The sequence below is a fragment of the Glycine max genome, chromosome 7 (assembly GCF_000004515.6).
Source record: "Glycine max cultivar Williams 82 chromosome 7, Glycine_max_v4.0, whole genome shotgun sequence".
In the NCBI taxonomy this organism is placed as follows: domain Eukaryota; kingdom Viridiplantae; phylum Streptophyta; class Magnoliopsida; order Fabales; family Fabaceae; genus Glycine; species Glycine max.
The window spans coordinates 6,021,771-6,048,539 of record NC_038243.2 but is presented as its reverse complement, the minus strand read 5'-3'; the positions used below and the strand labels follow the sequence as shown (position 1 = coordinate 6,048,539).

The 26,769-nt window shown below is 31.4% G+C and overlaps 3 protein-coding genes across 13 annotated transcripts; 2 read left to right on the top strand and 1 right to left on the bottom strand.

Annotated features, from left to right (window-relative positions):
• Positions 1–1,803: 1,803 nt before the first annotated feature.
• On the bottom strand, positions 1,804–6,205 carry LOC102664997 (pentatricopeptide repeat-containing protein At2g13600). Of its 2 annotated transcripts, none has more exons than XM_006583219.4 (2): positions 6,046–6,205; positions 1,804–5,935 (listed from the first exon to the last, which is right to left on the bottom strand). In XM_006583219.4, exon 2 carries the CDS (start codon positions 5,772–5,774, stop codon positions 4,125–4,127), a length of 1,650 nt encoding a protein of 549 aa, XP_006583282.1. In that variant the 5' UTR covers positions 5,775–5,935; positions 6,046–6,205; the 3' UTR covers positions 1,804–4,124. The 2 variants fall into 2 exon arrangements, with proteins under 2 accessions (XP_006583282.1, XP_006583283.1); XM_006583220.4 differs by having other exon boundaries at positions 1,804–5,732; positions 6,046–6,203.
• A 4,980-nt stretch (positions 6,206–11,185) lies between these two features.
• Positions 11,186–14,484, top strand: LOC100777321 (pentatricopeptide repeat-containing protein At3g54980, mitochondrial). Its single transcript, XM_014777810.3, has one exon. It carries the CDS (start codon positions 11,336–11,338, stop codon positions 13,817–13,819), a length of 2,484 nt encoding a protein of 827 aa, XP_014633296.2. The 5' UTR covers positions 11,186–11,335; the 3' UTR covers positions 13,820–14,484.
• A 3,957-nt stretch (positions 14,485–18,441) lies between these two features.
• On the top strand, positions 18,442–25,748 carry LOC100791506 (WD repeat-containing protein 74). 10 transcript variants are annotated; one of them, XM_014777806.2, is made up of 13 exons: positions 18,442–18,585; positions 18,797–18,923; positions 19,007–19,122; positions 19,340–19,369; positions 19,479–19,615; positions 21,035–21,205; positions 22,126–22,189; positions 22,314–22,421; positions 22,825–22,978; positions 23,666–23,755; positions 24,040–24,095; positions 24,605–24,662; positions 25,056–25,748. In XM_014777806.2, the coding sequence occupies exons 2-13, from the start codon at positions 18,842–18,844 to the stop codon at positions 25,325–25,327; spliced, it is 1,338 nt and encodes a 445-aa protein (XP_014633292.1). In that variant the 5' UTR covers positions 18,442–18,585; positions 18,797–18,841; the 3' UTR covers positions 25,328–25,748. The 10 variants fall into 10 exon arrangements, with proteins under 10 accessions (XP_014633292.1, XP_040873241.1, XP_014633290.1 ...); XM_014777804.2 differs by having other exon boundaries at positions 18,475–18,585; positions 18,785–18,923; XM_006583217.4 differs by having other exon boundaries at positions 18,475–18,585; positions 18,785–18,923; positions 25,022–25,748.
• Positions 25,749–26,769: the final 1,021 nt, after the last annotated feature.

The window sequence follows — 26,769 nt, the reverse complement described above, 5'->3', positions numbered from 1 at the left end:
GTGGGTCAGAAACGGCACCAGGATTTGATTTGAATGGAAAAATGTTGGGAACTATTTAATTAAAGTTGGTAAAACTTAAAAATGAAAGAACAAAGCTACGCCAAAGAAAATGACAGAAACTAATAAAGTTGTGTAGGTCATTGTCTCACGTAAATAATCAAGCACAAAGAAGGAACTTTATGTGTATGCAATGGCTCTGGCAATTAATGTTATTCCCAAAAACTGATCTATTTCTCTTTTCTTTTTCTTTCCAACCCTTCATACTGCATATACAATTTTCCAAAACAGGTCTTTTTCACTAAAATGGGTAGGTTGCTTTTAAAATTATTAAAGTGGTATACTCTTAAAAAAAATTATTGTATGAATTAAGTTGCAGCTGTTGAGTATGAGTTTGGCTTCGTGAAAGAAATATCTTGTAAACCGCAAGAAATTTTTGTAGCAAATTTTAGGGCTGAATGAGTGATGATTTTTGGAAACTGATGATGGACACTCACTAACATATATGTAGATAAATTGTTTGGTTAATCTCTTGTTGTTTTGGATTATTTATGGACTGTTGTTTGCCGAGTAAAATTTTAGAGGTCCTATACTTGAAAATAAGTTGGCAAATTTGAAGGTTTAGGAGAAGTTAACCATTAGGTTTTATTGAGTAAATTTTTAACTTTTTATTTCTTCCCAAAATAATTATAAATGTATAAAATTACTTATACATATTAAAAATCATAAAAACTATATAAAAAAGTAATACACTGAAAATTCAAAAGTATTCGATCCAAGTTAAATAAAAATATCAATGGTTGATGCCTAAAATATGTGGTAATTCTGCAAGTCTTTACACATTTTTTTTCTTTATATCTATGGAATGAATTCTATTTTTTGAATTCATCTTTTTCTTTCTGTCGTGCAATAGTCTCTCTTTTAAGTGTATGTATTTTTTTGTTCATATTATTTTCTTAGAAAATATGATAATATATTTTTAAAATTATTTTTATGCTTGAAAATCTTGCATATAATTTATTTACGTTATTCTTGCTAAAATAAGACAGAACAAATTTTGTAATGAACCTCTTTCTTATATCATGAATCTATAGTTATAATATCCCCTTATGAAAAAAAAAACACTATTGTGTAAAAAAATATTAGCATTACAAAATGAAAAACTACTATTCAAATTGCAACTAATGAAATAATTTACATTAAATTTTTACTTATTATTCCATGAATAAATAAGATTTAAAAGTTGTGGAATTTTACAAGGTATATAATAGCACATAACAGAAAACGGAAAACGTGAAAAATCTATAGAATGACGAATGACAATTTGTTTGCCACATGATAAAAGAAGTTAAATAAAGGGATATAAATTGTGCATTTTGAGTACTTAGTGTTAAAAGAAATGAGTAATTTTAAGAAATATATAATTTTAGAAAACAATCTTTAATAAATAGGGGTAAATGAATAATTACAATACAGAATAGATATAAGGTTGTGAATAAGAGCAAGAAATCCGAGGATATAGAAAGCTTTATTTTATGGACTAAAAATCTAAGTTTAAATATAAGTTTTAATAAATCATGTTATAATCAGTTCTCGGATGTCTGCATTGTTTAGATAGTACTGTGCATACCAAACTATTCCTGTACATCCCTTGATAGCATTGACTCAATCAACATTTATCTGATGCAATTTTTTAAAAAAGAAAATTATTATCCTAACCAAACTATAGATTCCCATTATCAAGTTGATGACCGATATAATTTTAAGCAACTCGTCCTTGGGCATAAAGAGCAAATGATCACTATCTATTCAGAAGCTTACAACTGTATTAAAAAAATGTTTACAAATGTTATCAATCATGATGAAGGGAATTGACATATTCTTTAGCTAGTTCGAACAGTGCCTTATGGCAACGACCAAACTATCATAATAGCTCCAGTAACTTCTTTACAACCTTGTTATCCTTCAAAATTAAAAAAATAAGAATCACATTAATATTCGAGCTCTCCTGCCAAGGGATGCCAATTACCACTAACAAATACCATGCGCGTTAAAGATAGGATTCGGTAGTTAAGCACTTTCCTGCAAAAATGGCAAACTAAGAAAATATTGAGATTTGGGGTGATGTAGAGCACTTCTGGCTATCTCAAGTTGACAAAATCAATTGTACACCTACTACTATATGGTGTAGATCATGAAAATCTACATGTTAGATGGTATACAATATACTCAAGCAAAGTAGGTCATGAGGTAACAGATCTGAATCAAAAAAGTAAATATTCAAGTGATATAAAGCAATACATTTTGTATTCAGATTTCACCAAGGCAGTAAAGATAAGTAGGATGAAAGGCTTTGCTTTTGAAGTAATGTAGCATGAAACAGAGATATAATGTAAAATTTATAAGCTACAGATAAAGGATTTAACATAGATAGAAAAGCTGCCAGTTAACCCAATAAGGGGAACTGCGGAAGAGCAATTAGATTTTGGGAAGCAGAACAAATAGATCGGTATCTAAATATTCTACAACTTTTGAAGAAATATGGCCAAAAGAAACATTAACACTATGTGAGAACTAACTGTGCAGAACACTTATTCCAGAAACCAAGATCATGGTTAAACTTGAACATGCAGGTCACAGAGAATCTCAAAAATAACCAAACAACTTCAATATATCAAGAAAAGGAAAATATCCATGTATATGATCATAATACGTTCCTATCACAGCCCACTAAAGACCATCATTTGAATCTACTCTCATCATCAAAGAACATAGTCAGTTAGTCACATACATGCACACACAAGTCAAAAGATATAAGCCAAATGTGAATCATTGGAAGACAAAAGACCAAAAAGGCCATAAACCTTGTCACTATCCTTGATCAATTTAGCTTGAGGATAAGAATTCACTTCATACACCATCCATAATTAAAACAAAAACCTGAACACAGACATAAAGATAAACAAAACAACTAAGCCTTTAATAGAGATGGATACTCAAAGCCATGTTGTGAAGACATTTTGGCTCCAACATTCAAAATTCAACACACTGTCAAGGTGTTTTGACATCTTAAAAGTTTTTGGACTATCAATCAGTGAATGAATCTACATAAAGCCGACTCAGGACCTACTTAAAGACATTTAAAGAACTCCTTACGATAAAAGAAAGTCTACATGTCCAAAACATGCAAATCAAAATCACAATTCATAAACAACAAAATCGAAGTTCTAATAACTCAAATGAAATAAGTTATTTTTAAATTGATGCGATGACAGTACAACAACTTACACTGAATCTGAGTAGTTAGACCGACAAACATTCCTTCAATCACCTATCAACTATAGCATATACAACACATAAATCCTAGACGAAATTCAGTACAGATCAAAGAAAGTTTGACAATGACTCAAAAGAAATGCGTAAAGTTTATCAATCACTAAAAGAAACATGGAAAAGTAAAGATTTCATTGTTGTACAGATTGCTATGTTCTATAAATCGAATAGTGAAAAAGAATAGAGGACTACTAATCCATGAGATTCACAATATGGCTTCTATGTTCTAACCACACTTTCTATCATCAACATTTTCCATTAATTCTTACCATACTTACCCGGTTAGCATCAAATGCATAAGGAAAATGAGTTAATTCATTTTAAATCTCACCATCAGTATCGTGCATCTACATGTATCAAAAAGGAGAGAGGAATGGTAATACAGAACACAACAGAACATTAAAAGAAAACATGCTTTCGAAAGGCAATGTAGGTAAAATTTATTCATTTTTTTAAGAAAAATTCAAATTTATATATAGCCATATAAAGAAGCATGGTTGGATCAATCTGACCAAGTGTGAGAAGAGAAAAGAGAAATTATCATGACAGCAAGAAGTCCAAGAGCAAACACACTCCTTTTCTTAACCTTGTGCTCAAACAGCACTGGCTTCTGGACACTGTCACTTTCAGCCAAAGGAGGCGCTTGAAGTGATAAATTAAGACATAAGATGAAACACGTTGACAAAAAGGGTAAAATGACACATGCACTGTTAAATCAACAGTAAAAAGGTAACCCAATAGATAAGCATCAAGTGCTAAGTTATAGATATGCACTCTAAGGGAAGCAAGTAGATCTATGCTAGAATTATGCTATCCTCTACTACATAAGATGATGCTTCTATGATTCCTGAGTAAATCTTTTCCAACCCTGCATAGATTTCATTTGATCGTTGATGAGTTACATCATCAACTGCAAATATATGAAACTTCTTGTCTACCTCTACCCAACTCCATCCTGCAGGTTTTCTTATTCTCTTTCGTTGTATAAGCCTTCGGACTTCAGCTACTTCATTCCATAAACCATCTTTTGCATAGATATGTGCTAGTGTTAAATATGGTGCAGCGTTACATGGTTCCATCTTAATAAGTTGATCAGCAGCCTCCCTCCCAAGTTTTACATCTCCATAAATCTTACAAGAACTCAAGAAAGAACTCCAGATTACATAGTTAGGAACGTAAGGCATTTCTTCCATCAAATTCCTTGCCTTACTTAAATTTCCATTTCTAGCATAAAGATCAATCAAGCAAGCATATTGATCTATATCGGGAGACAAGCCATAATATGTTGTCATTTTGTTGAAGTATTCCACCCCTTTGTCAAGAAATCCTGCATGATTACAAGCTGTTAAGACAGCCGTAAAGCATATATGATCAGGAATAACCTCTTGCTTGGTCAATAGACAATCAAAAAGTTCCAAAGCCTCAGAACCTCTTCCACAATGAGCATAACCCATGATCATGGATGTCCACAAAACATTATTCTTCTTAGAAGTCTGATCTAACACACATTGAGCCTCGTCAATATTGCCACCCTTTGAATACATATCAATCAAAGCACTGGCAACAAACACATTCCTTTCTGAACCCATTTTAATAACAAGAGAGTGCATTTGTCTTCCTTGAAGGAGCACTGCAAGGCTGCTACAAGCATTTAAAATGGTACATAAAGTATGATCAGTAGGACTCAAATTTTTTTTCCTCATTTCTACAAACAGTTTCAATGCATCTTCACTGTACAAATTTTGAGAATACCCAGAGATCATAGAATTGTATACAACAGTATCCTTCTCACTAGTTTCATAAAATAATAATACAGCGTCATCAATTTGTCCCCAATTTGCATAACAATCAATTAATGAGCTGACTACAAAATTGTTAGTATCATATCCCCGCTTGATGACATGAGCATGAAGAGTTGAACAATGTTCAAGGGCACCATTTTGCCCCACACAGGCACTAATGACACTAGCAAAAGTAAAACAATTGGGTGTAACTTGGGTGCCTAACATCTCTTTGAACAACAAGAAGGCATCTCTTCCTTGTCTATTTATTGAGAATCCAGTAATAAGTGAAGTCCAGGAAACCTGATCATGTATTTTCATGCCACTAAATACCTTCCTTGCATCCAGAATAGCAAAACATTTTGCATAGAAATCAACAAGTGCACTACTAAGGAACAGATTATCTTCATATCCAGATCGAATCATGTATGCATGGATTTGTATACCCAAATGCCAATTCAGAGTTTTTGCACAAGAGCTAAGCACAGTGCAAAGGACATACTTTATTGGCTTCTCCGTTGATCCATTCATTCCACTTAATGACTCAAGGACTCGATAGGTACTTGCACTTTTAGAATGGTTTCTAAAGTAATAGTTTTTACATCGTTTGCCAAAGAATTTCTGCATCAAACCATAGGCAAAATAACTTAGAAAACGCACCATATTACATGACTTGTGTAAACCTCAACCTTGTGCTGCTGAATGTTAATAAACAAATGTCTAGCAAACACCCTTGAAGCTGCATGAGATTATTGGCTTGCAAAATGATCTCAGGATCTAGATAACCAACCAATCACCTTGGCCAAAAGGAAGGCTATCCGTGACTACAATTATCGGGAGTTAGAGCTCGAGATCAAAGCATCCATTGCTAACAGAGAGGAATTGGAAAGAGAAACCGAACGAGGAAGAAGGAATTGAAAGAGAAGTAGCTTACCTGTGAGGAGATGATCAGAACCAAATTGGCGGATTCCGGCAGAGGAGCTGAAGAGAGAAGGTTGCGTCCGTTAGGGATTGGTTAAGTGGCCGGAGAGAGAGAGAGAGAGACTGGTTTTCAAGATTTTGAATCGGAACCAAATAGCAGAAACAAGGTAAATATCCAATTTCATATGAAAGTGTGAGATTTAGCCTTGACTGTGCAAAAATAACCGCAAATTAGCCTTACAACGATAAATTGATCCTACATTTTGCAACTTAGTAAAAACTTAAAAGCCTTAAATAAAATATTTTTTTTAATTTTTTAAATTAAATAACTGTTTTTTAAATCCTTAAATAAGTTTATTTTAATTAATTTTTTAAATTTTTGAAAAATTACTTTTAATTTTTTTTAATAATTTCACAATTTGTGATGATTTGTCATAATTAAAAATGTTTTTTTATTTTTTAAAAATTATTTATGACAATTTAAAATAGTCATGTAGAAAATTAAGGTAATTCTACATTTATATTTATTTTTTCTTTAAAACCATCTAAGTATGTAAAAAACGGCCACTAAATCATAAGATTAAAATATTTTGGCATTTTAAAATAGTCAAAAATCATTTTTAAAAAGAATTTGATGGTTAAAATTCATTGCAAATTATGAAATCTTAAAGTACATTCAAAAATAAAAAACTAAAAGTAACTTTTTAAAAATTTAAAGGACTAAAAAATAAATTATTTTTTAAGGATTAAAAAAATAATTATCTAAATTTAAAAGACTAAAAATATATTTAAGCAAAAATTTAATGTTAAATTGATCCTAAAAAATATAACTCTAAATTAGTCCTTAAACATTACAATTTAATGATAAATGATATTATAAATTTAACAACAAAACACATTCATGACTAAATTTGCATTTTGTTTTGAGTTTTGAATTTTGAATTTCATTTTATTTTTAATTTTAATTTTAATTTTTAAAAAGTTGTTGTATATTGTGTTGAGCAAGTGACATCAATAACTTATGAGGAGTGAATTAAGTCTTAAAATCTTCTGACTAACAAGTTTTAATCCCCTCTTAGATGGTATGTGATAGATTCAAAGTGAAGATGAAGAAACAACAATGGAAGTTCATAGAAGAATTCTCAATAATTTGCAAGAGTTTGACCAACAATATTTAGATAAGTTTTGAAAGTCAAGTTCTCATAGAAATCTCTCATCTTTTAATTCAAAGTGAAGAGATGTGTCTTTTCAATATTTTTTGGAAATCTCTTCACTGGTATTCAATTACATCATTCTTGTAATCGATTACACAAATCAAAATTCAAACAATTTTGTGTCGTTGGTTCATCAATTCAAAATTTTTAATATGTTATTTTCACAAATTCTCTAGTAATCGATTACACAACCTGGTAATCAATTATCAATTCAAAAAGATATTTTTGAACTGATTTAACTTTGATAAAAGAATTTTGATAGTAAATATTTTGAGGTCAAATTATAGCAATCAAATTGAGATTCTTTTAACAAATTGACTAAGTCTTCATCTTAGATTTTCTTAACCTTCTTCTTTGACTTGATTCAATTTGTGTTCATCAAGTAAACTTTTTAGCATCCTCAAAACATGCATGATATACATTCACGTATTGAAAATAGATAAAATATTGCTCTATTACATCCCTTAAGTCTAATATTTTATCTTATATTGCTCCATTAAGAAATCATGCAATATAAAAAAAAAAATATTGACACAAAAAAATCTCCACAATTTGTATAAATGTCATATCTTCCTCACACCATGACATATTCTACATCTCTCGTTAAGTTTCACCCAGCAAGTTATTTGTATAAGTGTCATATCTTCCACACATCATGAGAATTCCATTTTCATATCAACAAATTATAACTATCCACCTTTAAAATCTACACAATTTGAACTCCACATTCTGACTCCAAAAACATTTCTTACTCAATCATTTACAACCCTATCATAGCTTTACATCCCATAACATATACAGTATTCCACCAAAAGGACTAAGTATTAGTGTCACAAAATCAAAATTGTAAACTACATCCCAATGTTCACAAATTAGACTTCAATCACAGAATGAAAGATAGAGAAAAACCAAACAAGCATTTCAACCTTTTCATTATTTTCAAACTACTCATTTGCATCATCCAAATTCCTAACTTGCAATACCCAACAATCATACAATTCCAACTAAACCCCCCTCTGTATTTCATCAAACAACTAGCAGACAATGAAAAACATTGCATAAAAAATAAGCAACAAATCACATAAGAATGTTCTTTGAATTCATCATAATCCCAGACATGCAAAAGATCTTCATAAGAATCCATCATAATCTTAAACAAGCAACAAACCACATAAGGATGTTCTCTGAATCTCAGAATAATAACAATATATCATCGCAAAAATAAACAACAATAAAACCCCAAATCCCAAATCTAAATATAAAAAACTCAAATGATCAATCACCACTACGTCCATCAAATCGACGCAGAAGATCTTAATTAACCATTACATCCATCAATTGCATCATGCTTGTTGCACCCTTCTACTTCCACATCAGTGGTGTCTCCATCATCATTCGAATTGTTAGATAAAGAATTAAGAAGTCATAAATAACAACATGGCAATGGTATTATTTACATAGAATCGAAAGATATAAAATCTTTTCACAATCAATTAATATAAAAGATAAATATAATAAAAGAATTGTATAAAAAAAGTTTGGTTGGAGAACCTCATGTGCTATTCTTAAAGAAAAAACCATCTCAAGATACGTCACCCCATCAAATAGATCGTGTATAGCAGATGATCCATGAACCAAAGAGTACAAATGCTCCAAAAAGATTTTATATAGTAACATAATTTTATTAAAAAGAATAAATACGCAAAAGGTATTTTCTATACTTGTGTCGAGCATAGTATGTTTCCATGTCATTTTATTGCTCATGAAAGGGGAATATATATATCAAAAAACCTCAACATGCAAAAAAAAAAAAGAATAGTAACATTAAGAAAAGATATGAAACCAAAAATGAAAATACTCCAACTTGATGCAACAACTTTCAATAGAAATAAAAAGATAATGACCAATAAAAGAAATCACCCTAAAAGATAGGAATGAAAACATATGGACAAGATAGTGGAGAGATTTTATCCTTTATAAAAAAACATAATTGATAAAGAAAATACATTCTTAACTTTTAAATTTTAAATTATAACAAAACATTTTTCAACCTTTTAGGTTTGTGCCTTATACGTAATGCATATAAACTTCCATTGAGGAAAATATAAAGACTTGATTTTCTTGAACTACATCCTCTTTAAGCAGGCCTTGGAACACAACAAAATATAATATTACACGATCTTGTCCATGTATCTTGTTTCATGAATGTCACTTAAAGATGAATCAATCTCTCTTAGTGGTTGTTGCACCACTACATTCATTAGGTGAACCCTCAAATAGTAATCTATGACTATCACCCCCACAATCAATTGTCATTGTGTTCATTAAGAGGTATTTAAGACGATATTTCTAGTAAATTAAATATGTATACCTCAACCTCATCATTGCTACCGTTGGTAGTACAACTCACCATATGAATGAGAATCAAAACAGTAACACAAAATACTAATTTTGGTGTACTTTAGTCAACAAACAAGTTTGTTGTTACCGTTGAACTTCATTCATGGTATCACTAATTACACGGTCCATTGTTGTGACTAATTAATGAGCTTTAGTTTCATTTCCCTCAACTACTTAAGTATGTATTCACATGTCAATTCTTTTGTAAGTCGTGGATCCACAATATTTTATCAAATTTGTCACATATTAAGCCACCCACAATGAATCAGCCTCAATACAATAAAAATCAAGAGTGTGGTTTTACTGTTCAATAGATATGGCAACAACGGAAACCTGCTTTGAACCAAATAGATATAACAGAAATAGATATGTATGAACAAATTAGAGTGTCCAATCAATAATATAGAAATCTTCATATTTTATAATTTCTATTTGTTGAAGTCAATCTTGTAATCAATCTATTCTTGTAAAGAAAACATGCATCCATGTTTCAAGTTCTTTCTAGAATGATAAAGATGTCCCATAGCTATAACATTAGTAGTCCATATAGAAATTCCACAAAGTCATTATAATATAAAATAACTCTATGAACAAACAAAATATGCAAAGTAGAAGCATTAGAGTAGTAGCAAATTAAATCTCCAATACTTTAAAAAAACTATAACTAATCAATATAATATAAAGACAACTGAATTTTTAAATTGTAAGGGGTTATTGCAGATAAAGCAGGCACAAAAAGAATGACAACATGTGATGAATAAAAAATAATAAGAAATTAAGAATAAATTATTCATTAATTAACAATGTTAATTATCACTATCCAGATTAGGCATAATTAAGGTATATGTGCAAAAGATGATAGCCAATAAAACATTAAAACAGAACATTTTTTTATTCATCAAGAACAATTAAAAAAAGAATACATAAGAACTGAACAATAACTATAATCACACACTAAATAATAAATTTCATCTATGAATGCTTCATATCTGTGACTAATATCTAATATACATGTAGAAAACATTACACATGCGTGTACACGGTTACAAAAAAATATGTTATTGTATGTTATTGTATAGTCCAATGGTATGATTTAAAACCACAAAAAATATTTATAATATAAAAGTGATCAATTTTCAAATATTATAATTAAATTATTTATTATTGTGCATATGCATGCGTGTACACGGTTACACACAACATAAAACGTCACCACTTTATTTTTATTTTTTATTTTCCAATAACATAAAATAAATTTAATTATTCTTATAATTTAATTAAAACACTTAATCATGTAATTGATCATCTTGGTATCTCAATCTATAAACTAGTGACCAACTTCGGTCTCACTAAACTCCTTTAGAATTTTTATTTTTTCAAGAAATAAATTATCACCAATTTATCCATTAAAAAACGTTATTTGCCAATTTAAAAATACAAGAACAAAATCCAATTTTGACTAAAAAAAAATACATGGATTAAAAACAAAATTTCCCGTAATTATAAATACTGATATTCGTGGCACCGTGAAGTGGCGAACGCAACTACTAACAAATCTTTGCAACTCCCGAGCAGCTGTAGAAGAACTTTTAGCCGAATTTAATGTAAACTGTGAAAGAATTCCTTCTTTTCTGAAACCCTCCAAGTTTGAATTCACTTAGTGTTGTTGTTTTCCTCTCTCTCTCGACAATGCTAACGAAATTTCCCAACGCGAACATCGTTTCCTCAATTCATCCGAAGAACCTTCGCCCTTCATCCCAACTCTTCTCAACCCACCTCCTTCCCCCAGATGCCGACCATTTTCCCGAGAAAATGACAACCTCCGATTTTCCCGGGAAAATCCCCCCCGAAGCTCCATGCATTCCGTCGCAAAAACAAGTCTTGGACACCCTCTTGCTCCACAAGGCCGACCCCAGATCGGCGTTGAGGTTCTTCAAACAAGTGGAGACAAAAGGAGGGTTCGCGAAAACCGCTGATGTTTTGTGCTTGCTGCTTCAGATTCTTGCTTCGAACCCCGAAACTCACGGTGATGCTAAGCATTTGCTCAATAAGTATGTGTTTGGAGATTCAGCCCCTGCTGCGAAGGTGCTGGTGGAACTCCTGGTGGAGTGTGCGGAAAGGTACGGCTTCAAGTTATCTGATTCAAGGGTTTTCAATTACCTGTTGATTAGTTATGTTAGAGCTAATAAGATCACAGAGGCTGTTGAGTGCTTTAGAGCCATGTTAGAGGACGGTGTGGTTCCCTGGGTTCCATTTGTGAACGTGCTTTTGACTGCAATGATTAGAAGGAACATGGTTGAAGATGCGCACCGCTTGTTTGATGAAATGGCTGAGAGACGAATTTATGGCGATTGCTATACCCTGCAAGTTTTAATGCGTGCGTGTTTGAAGGGAGGGAAGTTTGTGGAGGCTGAGAGGTATTTTGGGCAGGCGGCGGGGAGAGGGTTGAAGCTTGATGCGGCTTCATATAGTATTGTTATTCAGGCTGTTTGTAGGGGGTCGGACTTGAATTTGGCAAGTAAGCTGTTGAAGGAGATGAAGGAGTTGGGGTGGGTGCCGTCTGAGGGTACTTATGCGGCTGTGATTGGTGCTTGTGTCAGGCTGGGGAATTTTGGGGAGGCGCTCAGGCTTAAGGATGAGATGGTGGATAGTCGTGTGCCTGTGAATGTAGCTGTTGCGACGAGCTTGATTAAAGGGTATTGTGTGAGAGGGGATGTGAATAGTGCATTGCGGTTGTTTGATGAGGTTGTTGAGGTTGGTGTTACTCCCAATGTGGCTATTTTCTCGGTTTTGATAGAGTGGTGTTCTAAGATTGGGAATGTAGAGAAGGCGAATGAACTTTACACCAGAATGAAATGCATGGGCCTCCAACCCACTGTCTTCATTTTAAATTTTCTGTTGAAAGGATTCCGGAAACAGAACTTGCTAGAAAATGCATATCTATTGCTTGATGGGGCAGTTGAAAATGGAATTGCTAGTGTTGTTACATATAACATTGTTTTATTGTGGCTCTGTGAATTGGGCAAGGTTAATGAGGCTTGCAATTTGTGGGACAAGATGATTGGTAAGGGTATTACGCCTTCACTAGTTTCTTACAACCACATGATACTTGGTCACTGCAAAAAGGGTTGCATGGATGATGCACATGAAGTGATGAATGGTATTATTGAAAGTGGTTTAAAACCAAATGCCATTACATACACAATTTTGATGGAAGGATCTTTTAAAAAGGGTGATTGTGAGCATGCTTTTAATATGTTTGATCAAATGGTGGCTGCAGGTATTGTGCCCACAGACTACACATTTAACTCCATTATTAATGGCTTGTGTAAAGTTGGCCGAGTGTCTGAAGCAAGGGATAAGTTGAATACTTTCATCAAGCAGAGTTTTATTCCTACATCTATGACTTATAATTGCATCATTGATGGATATGTCAAGGAAGGTGCAATTGATTCTGCAGAGTCTGTCTATAGGGAGATGTGTCGAAGCGAAATTTCACCAAATGTCATCACTTATACTAGTTTGATTAATGGATTTTGCAAAAGTAATAAGATGGATCTTGCTTTGAAAATGCATGATGATATGAAAAGAAAGGGTTTGGAACTGGATATTACTGTATATGCTACTCTCATTGCTGGTTTCTGCAAAATGCAAGACATGGAAAATGCATGCAAATTCTTCTCTAAACTTTTGGAGGTTGGTTTGACTCCAAACACAATTGTGTATAACATCATGATTAGTGCCTACAGAAATTTGAATAATATGGAAGCAGCACTTAACTTGCACAAGGAAATGATAAATAATAAGATTCCATGTGATTTGAAAATATACACCTCACTGATTGATGGACTTCTAAAAGAGGGTAAGTTAAGTTTTGCTTTAGATCTTTACTCAGAGATGCTTTGCAGGGGTATTGTGCCTGATATCTTCATGTACAATGTTCTGATAAATGGGCTCTGTAACCATGGACAACTAGAAAATGCAGGCAAGATTCTAAAGGAAATGGATGGGAATAATATAACTCCTACTGTTCTTCTTTATAACACTTTAATTGCTGGACATTTTAAGGAGGGGAATCTACAAGAGGCTTTTAGACTGCATGACGAGATGCTTGACAAAGGTCTTGTGCCTGATGACACTACATATGATATTCTTGTAAATGGAAAGTTGTAAAGATCATATACTTCAGTTGGATCTTAATTCACACACAAGGATTATGGGTTGCACACATTCTACTAATGGATTTTTTGCAAACTGATTGTTGCAGACAGTTTTTGAATGGTTTGAAATTGGTCTCATCTTCCATTGTTTGTCCTAAGGACCTAGAAATATGGACAAAATTTCCTTTGCAATTTCGTCATGATTTCTATCAAGGAACTTGTTTTTATTTCATTTTTTTACTATGGGGTTCATTTATCAATCATAGCCAATGTGAGTTCTCAGTTAGACTCTGCAGCCATGAGCATAATAGTGCCAATGGCCAGATATCCTGCAGAGAATTTAGCATTTTGGTAACAGGAATTTCCAATAGCTGCAGTCTGGCAGTGTTTGTTTGTGGGGTTATTAGCATGGGAAGACACAGAATTCAGGTGTGATCTTAACAATCCTCTAGTTTCCTTTTATGAATTATGTATAGTTTCAATTTGAGAGAGGAAGGGTTATACGATTTGCTCTTCTGGTTTTAAAGTGACAGTTTGGTATTTAATTTTAGTGTTTTTACTGGACAAGGATGAATGATTGTCGCGTTTCCTTTTCACTAATTAATTGTACTGAATACTGGCGGGAGCTTAATTGTGATTTTGTAGTTTAGAATGGAATGCTATTTTTATGATCTGTAATATTAGATCATTCTGTTTTAGCATCTCAGCATTTGGTTTTGTGGGAACTTGAGGTTTGATACTTAAGCTTTTAGTTTCTTTATAAGAATGGGAGTAACTTTGATCCTTTTTTTTAATGCAATCCAAGCCGGCTATAAATGACCCATTGACATTTTTGGTCGGAGGCCATTTAGGAAATAGTTAGGTTTTGGTCTTAGGAGTTGCTTTTTGATGGGACACCCAACAACAAGGGTGAAATAGCTAAAATGTTATTCACCTTTTCTTTAAATATGGATTGACAATCCGTATTACCAAATCTGTATGAATTTTTTTTTATAATTTTTAATTGTTTTTTTTAAATAATTAAAAAATTAAAAATTATTTTTTTTTCAAAAAATCTCATATAGATCAATCCATATGACTCATACGAATTATCAATCTGTATGAATTTCTTCTTTTAATTTTTAAATTATTTTTAAAAAAACTCATACGGATTGATGATTCGTATGAGTCATATTCATATGACTCATACAGATTTATTTGTATTGATGATTTGTATGAGTCATAATCCATATGACTCATACGGATTGATTCGTATGAGTTTTTTTTAAATTAATTTTAAATTTTTTAATTATTTTTAAAATTAAAAATTATAAAAAAAAAAATCATACGGATCTATGAGTCATACGGATGGGATAATACGGATTGTCAATTTATATTTAAAGAAAAGGTGAAGGGTATTTTGATCCTTTTACATATGGATTGACAATCAATATAACTTATATGAATGATCGATTCGTATGAGTTTTTTTTTAAAATATTTTTTTTTATTTTTTTATTTTATTTTTTAACATGTTATAGAAATTATTATTTTTATAAGTTAGCAATAGTTTTAGCAATTTTATAAACATTGATTTGGTAATATTATTTAAAATATACTAAACAACCACCGGCGACAACAAACACACACCAATGAAAGGTAACGAAAGTAAGTTTCAGTTACAGAATGAGGTTTTGTGAAAACAAAAAGGTGCTAAAAAATGAAAAAAAGAATATGTTATTTATAATCCAAAATGCATATAAGGACAGTTTTGACATTTTGGAAAATTGTTGGGTGTATAGCAAAAAAACTGGGTGTCCAAATCAGTTCCCTTTATGATATTGCTAAACCTACCTATATGAAAGAATTTACGTATTGATACCTATTACAAAATCTGGGTGGTTATCATGTTATGGAATAATAACCAATTAACACATAAAAATGTCAAATTTCAATTATTACCTGGAGTAGAAAGTTACTCGGCTTAGTGGTTCAGAAGCTATATCTTAAAAGTTGGATCTGGTGGCTCAAATTCAATTTTATGTCATAAATTACACACATGTGATAATATGTAAGTAGTACATACATATAGAGATAAAAATATTTTTAAATAATATAATACTATAAGAATGATATACATAATTACGTTGTATAAAATTTAAATAATATAGACTAGAGATATTTAAAATATTATAAACAAAATATAATTTTTTTAAAAATGGATTTAAAATATAAAAATTTAAATATGACATACTTCCTTCTCAAAGGGATAGGATTTCTTCAAAATAGTGATACTTAAAACAACTAATACGCAAAGTATTGTTGGTGAAAAATTATAAACTTGATAATAAAAATAAATGATAAATAATAAATTAGAGAATTTTAAGTAAATTATGCATATTTGAAAGTTTTTGGATCATATTTTATTTATAACACAAAATAAATATTAATAGGATAATAAATGCATTGAAAATAAAATAAAAATAATTAAAAATAAAAAATATGTGTTTTCGACAATAATAAAAAGTCACATGTTTGATAAAAAGTAAGCAAGAAATCTAATTCATCATATTAGGTTACATTTATTATTTTAAATTATTTACAGTAAATAAACTTGTTACAAACATATAAAGTCACCATGTTAGTTGTTCTAAAGTGGTTGAGGACAACGTATATATAGTTTATTCCTTATTGACAATTGAAATCAAAAGATGTTGTATAAAATAATTGTGAAGTGGAATGTGAACGTACCATTTTGATAGGCTATATTGTATTAAGGCTAGGAGGATGTAAAAAAAAACTTAAATCTGTCTTTTAATTAGATAAATAGATAAAAAGACATGAAGAAAAGAAAGAGCAGCACCGAATTGATCCATATTATAATTGTGGTTTATGCCCAGTTTTTAATACACAACCAAGATTTTTATTGAAAGTGTACGGAAATATCTGATTCTCATTTTCTCAAATATTCTCTTAAAATTTTTTCAGGCTCTATATTAAGTACTTCCTTCGTCCTATTATCCTATTATAATTATCATTTTAATTTTTCAAAATGATTATCATTTTTAAAAAATTATTTTAAGACAATTATCATTTTAATTCTTTAATATTAATGTATTTTTAAAAATTTATATCTCTTATAACATTAATGATAAATAAAAAAATTTATAAAAAAATTAATAATGATATAATGTTAATTTTATAAAATTATTTTTGTCTTTCATTTATTTATTATTAATTTGTATGTGTAAAACGATAATTATTTAAAGATGGAAGAAGTATTTTTTTAAACATCTTTCTAGACTCAAACTCAATTTAAAAATAAATAAATAAAATCTCTTCAAATTTTACATATACAATTTTGTGTTTTTTTTTTCTTTTTAAATAAAAGTGATATGCACAATTATTTTCATGTGATATACAATAAACTTGAAGGTAGATATTTATTCTAAGTTTTTCACTAATAATACATAATAAAAGCATTTCAACTGAATTTTAATTATATCAAACAAATGTGATTTTATTGTGGTGAATGTGTGACATTTTATGAAGTATCATCATATACTTTGTTAAAAAAGATATAATTAATAAATTATTTCATAAATGTGAAAATTATTTATAAAATAAGAATAAGATTTTATCGTTATAGACATGTGATTAATTACTTTATTTAATCTTATGATTATTTGTTAGGTAAAAAGATATAAAAAAGCTCACATACATATTTCTTTTAATATTCCAAATAAAAACATATAAACGAGACAAAACAAATAAGACAAACACTAAAGTTCAAATTTAGTTTTAGACTAAAAAATAAAAATAAAAAATTCTAAAGTCACTCGTCAAAGACTTTACCTAAGGTATTGATTTTTATGTGGATACATCTAGAGCTAGAAGAAAATTTTTGCTGTTTTGAGAACACCTATTTAGATACATAAATTTATTTTTCTATACTTATTATTATTGTATATTTTAAATGTAAAATAAATCATAAGTTTTAATACAAATGGAGAATATTTTTATGTATAAATCATTTATCATACAAGAAAATTACACTCTTTATATAACATATTTCTCCCTGTAATAATACTATGAAGTTTCTATAAGAGATTTATAAAATCTACCTAGATTCATTAATACAATTTAGAATTTCTTAATTGATATTTCTTTCTGTTTTGACTTCCTTTTCTTGATCCTGGAGTTGTGTAGAAATCCTTGCCATTATTCTTGATCCCAAGAATTGTGAACATTAAAACTTGACTGAGGAGAGTAAAATTATCCCTTCTGTGAAACAAAATTACTGTAACTTTTTTTTTTCATTTTTTTAATGTCAATATTATTTTTAATGAAGTGAGAAGAGGGAGAACAGTTTTAATAAAACTAAAAACAAAAAAGGAATAATAAAGTTAAGAAAAGATAGGAAATCGAAAGATATTGACCAAGTAAAAGAAATCTCCATAAAAGATAGGAATGAAAAGATAAAGAAAAGATACTGGAAAGATTTTATCCTTTACAAAAAAAATAATTAATAAAGAAAATATATTCTTAACTTTTAAATTTTAAATAATAAGAAAATGTTTTTTCAATGGAGACAGTGGTATATTGGGATGATGAGGAACGGTGCCAATTATTTAAAAAAAGTAAAAAATAAACTCAATCTCCTTTTTCTTGAACACATTTTTAAATAACTCCAAATAAATAAAGGGAAAAAAAAGTAATTTCATCATTTTCATTTTTAATATTGAAAGTAATTTCTCCTTCTCCCAGTGCTGTCTGTCTTGGTGGTACCCTAACCCCTACTGGTACAGTCTGTTCCCTCTCTCAATCATGTTTTCTTCATTATTCCATGTTTCCTCTTCTTGTTATTCTTGTTTAATTGCTGTGTTTTAAGGAGTGTGCGTGTATGTCTAATTGCTTTCTTATGTTAATCACATGTTTATCTATTTTCTCATCAATGATCGTAAATTCAAGAGGATGATGGTTTTATCTGACTTTTTTCAGTTGGATTAGCAGGTGTTGTCATTTTCTTCTCTGATTTGCTTTCCCTGACTGTCAAATATGCCTCGTACAACCACTCTCGAGTGCTCCGGTTGCCCTCCACTTCGCGCTCTAACGTTTGACGCGCTTGGTCTTATCAAAGGTGATGATCTTTTTCGCTTTTTTTTCTTCATATTATGTCACTCTCATTTTCTTATCTTTATGGGTTTTTGCTTGTGTTGTTAGTTGTGGAGGCCCGCGATAAGCAACGAGGAGCTCCCCTGGTGGTAGAGAGGTGGGGCGACCCTGAATCATCCAAATGTGTGATGGCTGTATCAATGATCGACCGCAAGTCTCATCCTGTATGTATTGGCAAACTGTTTTTTTTGGAGTACAGTTTTGTCTGTGTTTTGTCTTTCTTTTATTGGCACTCAACTGCCCTGTATTCACTAACTGACTGCCATTGAACATTGTTGGTATTCTAACTGTTCCATAGAGATTTCCTTTTAGTTTGACCGTAAAGAAACAAAACCAAAAAATACGATTCTCATTATTTTTCTGTCATTTCTGGTATTGCAGTTATTAGCTGTAGCAAGGAAAAACAACCAGGTAAATTATTTTTAAGGTTCTGTAGTTCTATTTTTGTTCTGTAAAAGGTTTGATTTTCAATATTCGTTTTTAAACATTTAGCACTTAACTTTATGTATTCATTCTACAGATTGAAGTTTTGAGCCCTGTAAACGGAGATATTCAGGCCACAATCTCAGATGCCAATGATTTAGATGTTCAATCTGAAGAGAATAATATTGTTGGATTGCATTTATTTGCAAAACAAAATTCGGAATTAGCTTTCAGGTATATAAATAACTGCTGTTTGGCAGTTTAGTTTAAGTTTGTCTTTTATTCTTGTCCTTAATGTATTCTGATTCTGTGCTCAATTTAGTTGAAGTCTTGAAGAACAATGACAACAGTGCATAAGTGCATTTTCTTTATGATTAGTTGAATTGTTTGTACCTTGTCCGATGCAACTGTGTAAATGTAACGGGGCATATGTCAGACTTCTGTAATATGTATAGGTTGCTTTGTAGGTTTAGATTTCACATATAATCCTTCTTGGTAGCTGTTAGAATATTGGGGTTACTAATCTTTTTATGACTGGTTTTGGACTTGTACTAGTTGTACTAATGCTTGACTTTAATAGATAAGGGTTTGAGGGGAGAGAAAGCGGGAGGGGGGTGAAACTGAGGGACAATAGTGTGAAGTCAGAGCAATGTTCTCAGAATCAGATCAGTCATTGAATTGGTAAAGAGACTGGTTCAAGGGTCAATGGTTCAATCAGGGTCAAATTAGGGTCAAACTGGTTTTAATTAAATATATTTTTTTAAATATTTTAATATAATATCCTAGTAATATTGAACAAAAAATAACATAATGTGCATAAATTGATAATAAGGATTCAACTGACCCCAATTGTTTAGACTAGGAAAAATAAGGATGGAATCTAGGAATCAACTGACCAGCCCCTTGTTAGTTAAGGGTAGACTATGCTAGTAAAGCTGTTTGAGTCAGTTAATTGGTTAGGTTGCTATGAATGGAGCTAGAAAACATGATAGGAACTTAGTATCCTATATTTGGAAAAAAGGGGAATTCTCCCCTGAATACAGTAGCTAACTTGCAGAACTTTGAAGGTCTTCATCTCCCAATCCCCAAAGGCTCCAATTCTCTCACAAATGATGAGATGCTTCTCTCTTAACATCGAATTTCTAACTATCTATTTAACCAACGAATTTCTAACTATCTATTTAACCAACGAATTTCTAACTATCTATTTAACTAACTACCTTCTTACCTAACTAATGGGTATATACCTAACCAGGATGCTGAAGGAATTAGTTAGTTGGTTAATTAGTTTTGGGTTGGGATTTCAGGTACTTGAATTCCTGGGTACCTAATGGTACATCAGTCTTGCTCTTCTTGACCCTGGATACTAATGGATTCAGAGTTGGAGGAGGGCATCAAAAACAGATTTCCTTGTTGTTTGTGCTTATCTGTATATTCTCAACCTGTATCACTATTAGTATTTAGTATTTACATTAAAGTATATCTTCAGTCTGCGTGTACATGCACTTGTTCATTCATTTTCAAAATACATTAATTGCTTGCATTATGCTCTTATGTATGTAAATATGTGTGAATGTGTGTGACTTTATGTTAGCAGCTACTTGATTTTGTGTTTTTGTACTTTCTAAATCATTTGGATGTGGTGATTTTTAGGGATTGTACTCTACTTACATGCACAACCAAAGGAAATGCAAGCATAAGGTCCATTGAACTTGCTGATTCATCTAAAGGATCTTCCTGTATAAAAACATGGAATGTATGTTCTGGTGGTAACATCTTGTGTTGCAAGGTGGACGGAAATGAGAAGTTTGCTTTATTTGGAGGGTGAGTACATTTTGCACAAGTGTGAATATTAGACTGTTTGAATAAATTATTTATTCAACTTTGATACTGAAACATTTTGTGAATACAAAAGTGATGAAAATATAAGACAAGTCACCACTCACTAGGCATGGTAAAACATGGGAATTGAAAGAGGAAATGATTTTCAAATAATGGATTGTTCTGCTTTGAAGGTCAGACAGAGTTATTCCCCAGAAATAATGATTAGCAAAGAAATTTCTTTTTCAAAAGACCATCCTCTTCTACATAGTGACACAAACCCCAGAATAACTCTTCAGCCTTGTAGGCAAACCTGCTTCATATTATAAATTCTGAGCAAATTCCTCATAATAAATAACTCTTGACTCACAAACTGTAAAAGCAAATAATCATTGCCTTTGGAGTTTGGTGCTTCTGAAATGTATAATTTTCAGAAATAAAGCCTTATGTAGCCTCTGCCATCCCTGCTGCTTATTTGTTCTTAGTGCAATTAAATACTATAGGTATTGGCTATATACAAACTTAGGTCTGAGATTTGACAGCTTACCGTTTGTTTGTTTGGTGGACACTACTTTCAAGTGGCATTAAGGATGGTATGTACAATCCAGTTACCTAAATTCATATGGAATTGAATTGTTTCATGAGTTTGAGTAAGTAAAAGAATCTTCAATGGCACATTTTATTATGGAAGGTTCATGAAGTGAAAAACTTGGAGAAATACTGGACCATATTGCAGAAACATGAATTAGATAGGTTATGCAGCAATTTCAAGCATATTATAGATTTATAGCCAACATGTAAGCAACGTGAAAATGGGTACCTGTTACCATAAACCTTGAGAATCTAAAAGTTGTCACAACGTATAACTGTTATCTATACATATTTTTTATCTGAGAAACAATGAATACATACTTTATCTGCAGGAAATGTGTTGAAATGAATATTTGGGATCTTAACAACTTCACTAAGATCTGGAATTCCAAACCTGTGAGTCTTTCAACCCTTACTTTTCATCTCTGCTATTAATTGTTAACTTATCTTCCTCCAGTTTACCTTTTGTTGGTGCACATTTTTTAGTGCTTGATTTTACAAATCCTTTTAACCTATGCAGCCAACTAAGGATAACCTCGGTATATTTACACCTACTTGTTTCACATCTGCTACATTTCTTATGAAAGATGACCATCGAAAATTTGTTGCTGGCACCAACAGCCATCAGGTAAATTTAATTGGTAGATTCTTCTCATTCTAAAATAAGTGAAGAAATATAATTTTTATATCTAATAATGCATGGAATATTCCTCTTTGATATCCTTGAAAAAACATGTGCTGGAGACTATTGAGAAGGATTAATAAGTTTCTCTTAACCTAGAATTACAGAGAAATGGATTTGAGAATTTTTTTTTGCAAAAGAACAAATGTCCTTCAAGTTGCATGAGATCTTTCCCATTTTATTAACAAATATAAAATGAGTAATATCATTTCAAACTGCAGATTTGTTTTTTTCTTAACCTTTTCAATTCAGAAAGGGAATTTTTTTTTGTTATTTTTTTCCTCCAGCAGCTTACTTAATTATACGTCTTCTCATTACTCTTTATTTACAACCTTGGCCTTCTGAACAGGTTCGCCTTTACGACGTGTCTGCTCAGAGGAGGCCTGTTCTCTCATTTGATTTCCGTGAGACACCAATTAAAGCATTGGCTGAGGATATAGATGGCTATTCAATATATGTAGGGAATGGGTCAGGTGACATGGCTTCTGTTGATATACGCACAGGTATCCCAAAGTCATGGGAACATTGTCATAAATTTAAGAACAGTGATTATGGACTATATCATTGTTTAACTTGTTCCCATATTATACACTGACCTATTTTTCCTTGATATTCCTTATCTTCCATTTGCGAGTGAAAATTTTGGACACTATTTATATGGATATTGATTCTATAAAATATTTTTCTTTTGGATAATGTTATACATCAGTTATTTGTTGCCAGCAATAGTTTGATTAGATTCCTTAAGAAATGCACTCAACACTTCACACGTGAGAGTTAGATAACAATTGTTATAAACTTGAAAGTTGTGATTTCCAAATGTATTTTATTTTACTTTGCTTCTGTTGTCTTAGTTGGGATAGTGCCTATTATAGAAAAGTGGTAGAAACTTGCCGTAGGTGATTTGGGCATGTGTGGAAAAAAATTGTTGAAGTCTTATTAAGGATAGTAGATTAGATTGGTGGGTAGCCTAACTGATAGAGGCAACAGGTGACTGAGAAAATCTATGGGTGAAATAATTAATAAGGATGTAGAAATCGATATTTTATCTAGACATGATTTATGGCTGAACATTATGGTGTTGCTTGATTCATGGAACTGATCTTATTTAGAAAAGGCTTGGTTGTTGCTGTTGCCTTTTTGTTGATTTTTTTTAATGAGTTTGTTTTTTTTTTTTTAAATTATTGCAGGAAAAATGCTAGGATGTTTTTCTGGAAAATGCTCTGGAAGCATCAGATCCATAGTCAAGCACCCTGAGCTACCTGTAATAGCTTCTTGTGGTGAGTGCTACTGTGTGATTTCCCTTTATTGCATATTCCTTGAATATAAGTAAGGCTCTCTGATGCAGTTTTTGGATCCTAAAATTTATTTAGTTGTTTCTAAAATTATTTTGGTTTTGTGGAACAAATTTATATCTTCTGTTACGTTATCTACTTTTTCTTGATTGCTCCTGAAGCTCATCCAAAATGACAGGGTGTGTAGCTACTGGATCACCTTTTTTCTTTGTCTGATAAAAATATATTAAGTTCCTGTCATCAATTCAATTTCATATTTTTCATTTCAGGACTGGACAGCTATTTACGCCTTTGGGATACAAAGACAAGACAGCTTCTTTCTGCTGTAGGTTTTATACCCTTATTTCTTTGTCCATGGCAGCATGCTATATAGTTTTTGTTAATGGGACATGTATACCTGGAAACTGAAATGATTTAGTGATATTTGTCCATTGTAATTTCTGAACTATTTATTGTAATATCAGATAAAGTGACCCTGTTATAAAACCTGTAAACTAAAGCCCATTAACCTGTGTTAAGATTAAACCTTTATTCTGATACGGACTGTTTTGTATTTCTTTTTACTTTGTCAATTATTCCTATACTGTTAGAGTTACGAGGACCAGGGAAAAAAAAGTGGTATATTGTGAACAAACACAGTTTTTTTATGGCTGACATGGAAACCTTCTACACTTGAACAATTGAACTAACTAGGGTCCCAAATGCTTGTTAGAATTTTTTGTAGTTATCTTTTCTGCAATAGTATTAGGTATCTGTAAAGTTAGTTGTTTTTGACAATGATTCTGTATTCATGTATTCAAAATCATTTATTTAATTTTTTTTACCTGGTTGCAGGTTTTCCTGAAGCAACATATTATTCATGTTCTTTTTGACTCTAACTTTGATGTTAAAGGTTAGTGATTTTCTTCTTTATGCCTGGAGTAGTCCACTCACTAGTTTCACCTTGCATTAGTCTGATGAGCAGCAAGAACTTGTTGGTTGGGTCTGAAACAAACTATGGTTCGGGGATACAGCTGTCAGTATTCTTTTTGATATATTAAAATTATCAACTTGATAAGAGAATCCTGTATAATTTAGTAATAGGGACTGAAATGGTAATTATGCTTTTAAAAAAATTGTTTACTGCTGTATAGGATAGGAGCTTAAAATGGTAATTATGCTTTTAAATTTGGAATTAATAAATATGTATGTTTTTTATTATTAACATTGATGACTTTGGTAATTGAGGTCTGTTACTTCTATTCATTCTAGACTGCTAATGTTATCTAAGCAAATATATCCACAGTAGCGGATTTGCTACCATGCAATGAACAAACTCCAACTGAGATCTTGGTTAGCAAAGAAGTTGAAGGATCACCTTTGAAAAGAAAAAAATCTTCCAGAAACAAACCAGATGGCGGTGAAAGAAAGAAAAGATCTAAACAGAGTAAAGAACGCAAGGAGTCCAAAGAAAATGATGGATGGGAGAAGATTGCATCAAGAGATGAGAGAAGCAAGTCAGCATCCAAGAAAGGAAACAAGGCTCAATTCCAGTGTTGTGATTTAGATGTGGACTAAGTTCCATGTGATACAAATAAGGTATCTGAACTAATATTGGGATGCATGGTGATGAAGGCAAAGTCTGAATTATAGTTAAGACTTTGTTTTTAGTAATTATATCAGCTTGGAGGACTTTATGGGGGAGTGAATCGATTCATTTGGCAGTGCTAATGTAAATTTGTTCAATTTTGTGAATTCCCCATGCCTGCGAGATCAGTGTAAGTTATTCAACATAGGAAGTGATTTAGGTTTAGGCATGACTCCTTCTTGGTGAAATGTTCGGTATTTTGCTTTGCAGCTGTCGGCTTGTAGCCAATTTTTGCTTAGGTGTAGAAATGCTTTGCAATTCATTTTTATGTTTGAGTTTAAACAATCATTTTAGTCCTTAAAACTGTAGGACTAATTTATTAGTCCCGAGAAAAATGACATTTCTTTGAAATTGAGTTTTGTCAATCATGTCCATCCGCCTTTCACTAACTCTGTTAATTAATGTGCTGATTTGTTGCATTAATCTCTTTTATCAGTGGTCATGTACACAAACTCAACTTATGTGTGTTCACGGTTTTTGATGAAAATTTATCGTTGCTTTTGGTGGAATCAACTTATTAATATTATGATCAACAACAAAAAAAACAGTCATGTACACATGTGGATGACACGTTGCCCTGTCAAGGGGATGAATATGGTCACCAAACAATGCTTAAGCCAAATTTAATTACTCCAACCTTGAGTGGGTTTAAGGAGTAAGGGTGCCACATACTCCAGGGCTTGGCAATTGCCACAGACTATATATGCAACCCATAAGTACGTTACTAAACAAGAAAAATAATGTAGGTAGTGTTATGACTTATGAGAACTTCTTTTTGGGCTATACAAGACATGAATGAAGACAATATAATAATGGATATCTTTAAATTTAGAAGATAAGAGAAGAGCAAGAATGCTTCTAGCCTTGGATGCTAATCTGAGAAAGAAAAAGTTATTGGATGAAGCTTTTTTTATATGTCATCAGTGTTAGGTTTCTCAAATTGTGTTTAACCTCGTGCAAAGAAAACTGTAACATGTTTTGACATTTGAACTCTTGAACATAATGAAAGCTATAGTTGTTATATGCGTTGGTTATCTTTGTCAACATCAAGAGTCGATCGAAACAATAAGAGGATAAAATTATTGGCTTTGAATTTCCTTTGATTCCAAATTATGAAATGTGATAAAAGTTACACGTGAAGGCTTTATAAGCTATAAAAGTTATCCTTCGGTATAAGAGTATATCACTGAGGAAATGATAATTACATATAAAATTTACTCCCAATACTTGGGCAACTCAATAAATAACTATCTCACTGCAATTAATCTTTGTTTTGAAGAATCCAAGTTAATTATATAGTTTATTTAGTATGCCTAACTTCAATATTGCAATTTCATTAGCATGACTAATAAGAGAGAGAAAACTAATAGGG

Bases quoted from the DNA above. Each gene is read 5' to 3' on its own strand.
- LOC100791506 (XM_014777806.2), top strand. From the start codon at position 18,842: ATGCCTCGTACAACCACTCTCGAGTGCTCCGGTTGCCCTCCACTTCGC. The intron at 19,370-19,478 runs GTAAATTATTTT...TTCATTCTACAG, and splicing joins TAGCAAGGAAAAACAACCAG to ATTGAAGTTTTGAGCCCTGT. The intron at 22,422-22,824 runs GTAAATTTAATT...CCTTCTGAACAG, and splicing joins CTGGCACCAACAGCCATCAG to GTTCGCCTTTACGACGTGTC.
- LOC100777321 (XM_014777810.3), top strand. From the start codon at position 11,336: ATGCTAACGAAATTTCCCAACGCGAACATCGTTTCCTCAATTCATCCG.
- LOC102664997 (XM_006583219.4), bottom strand. From the start codon at position 5,774: ATGGTGCGTTTTCTAAGTTATTTTGCCTATGGTTTGATGCAGAAATTC.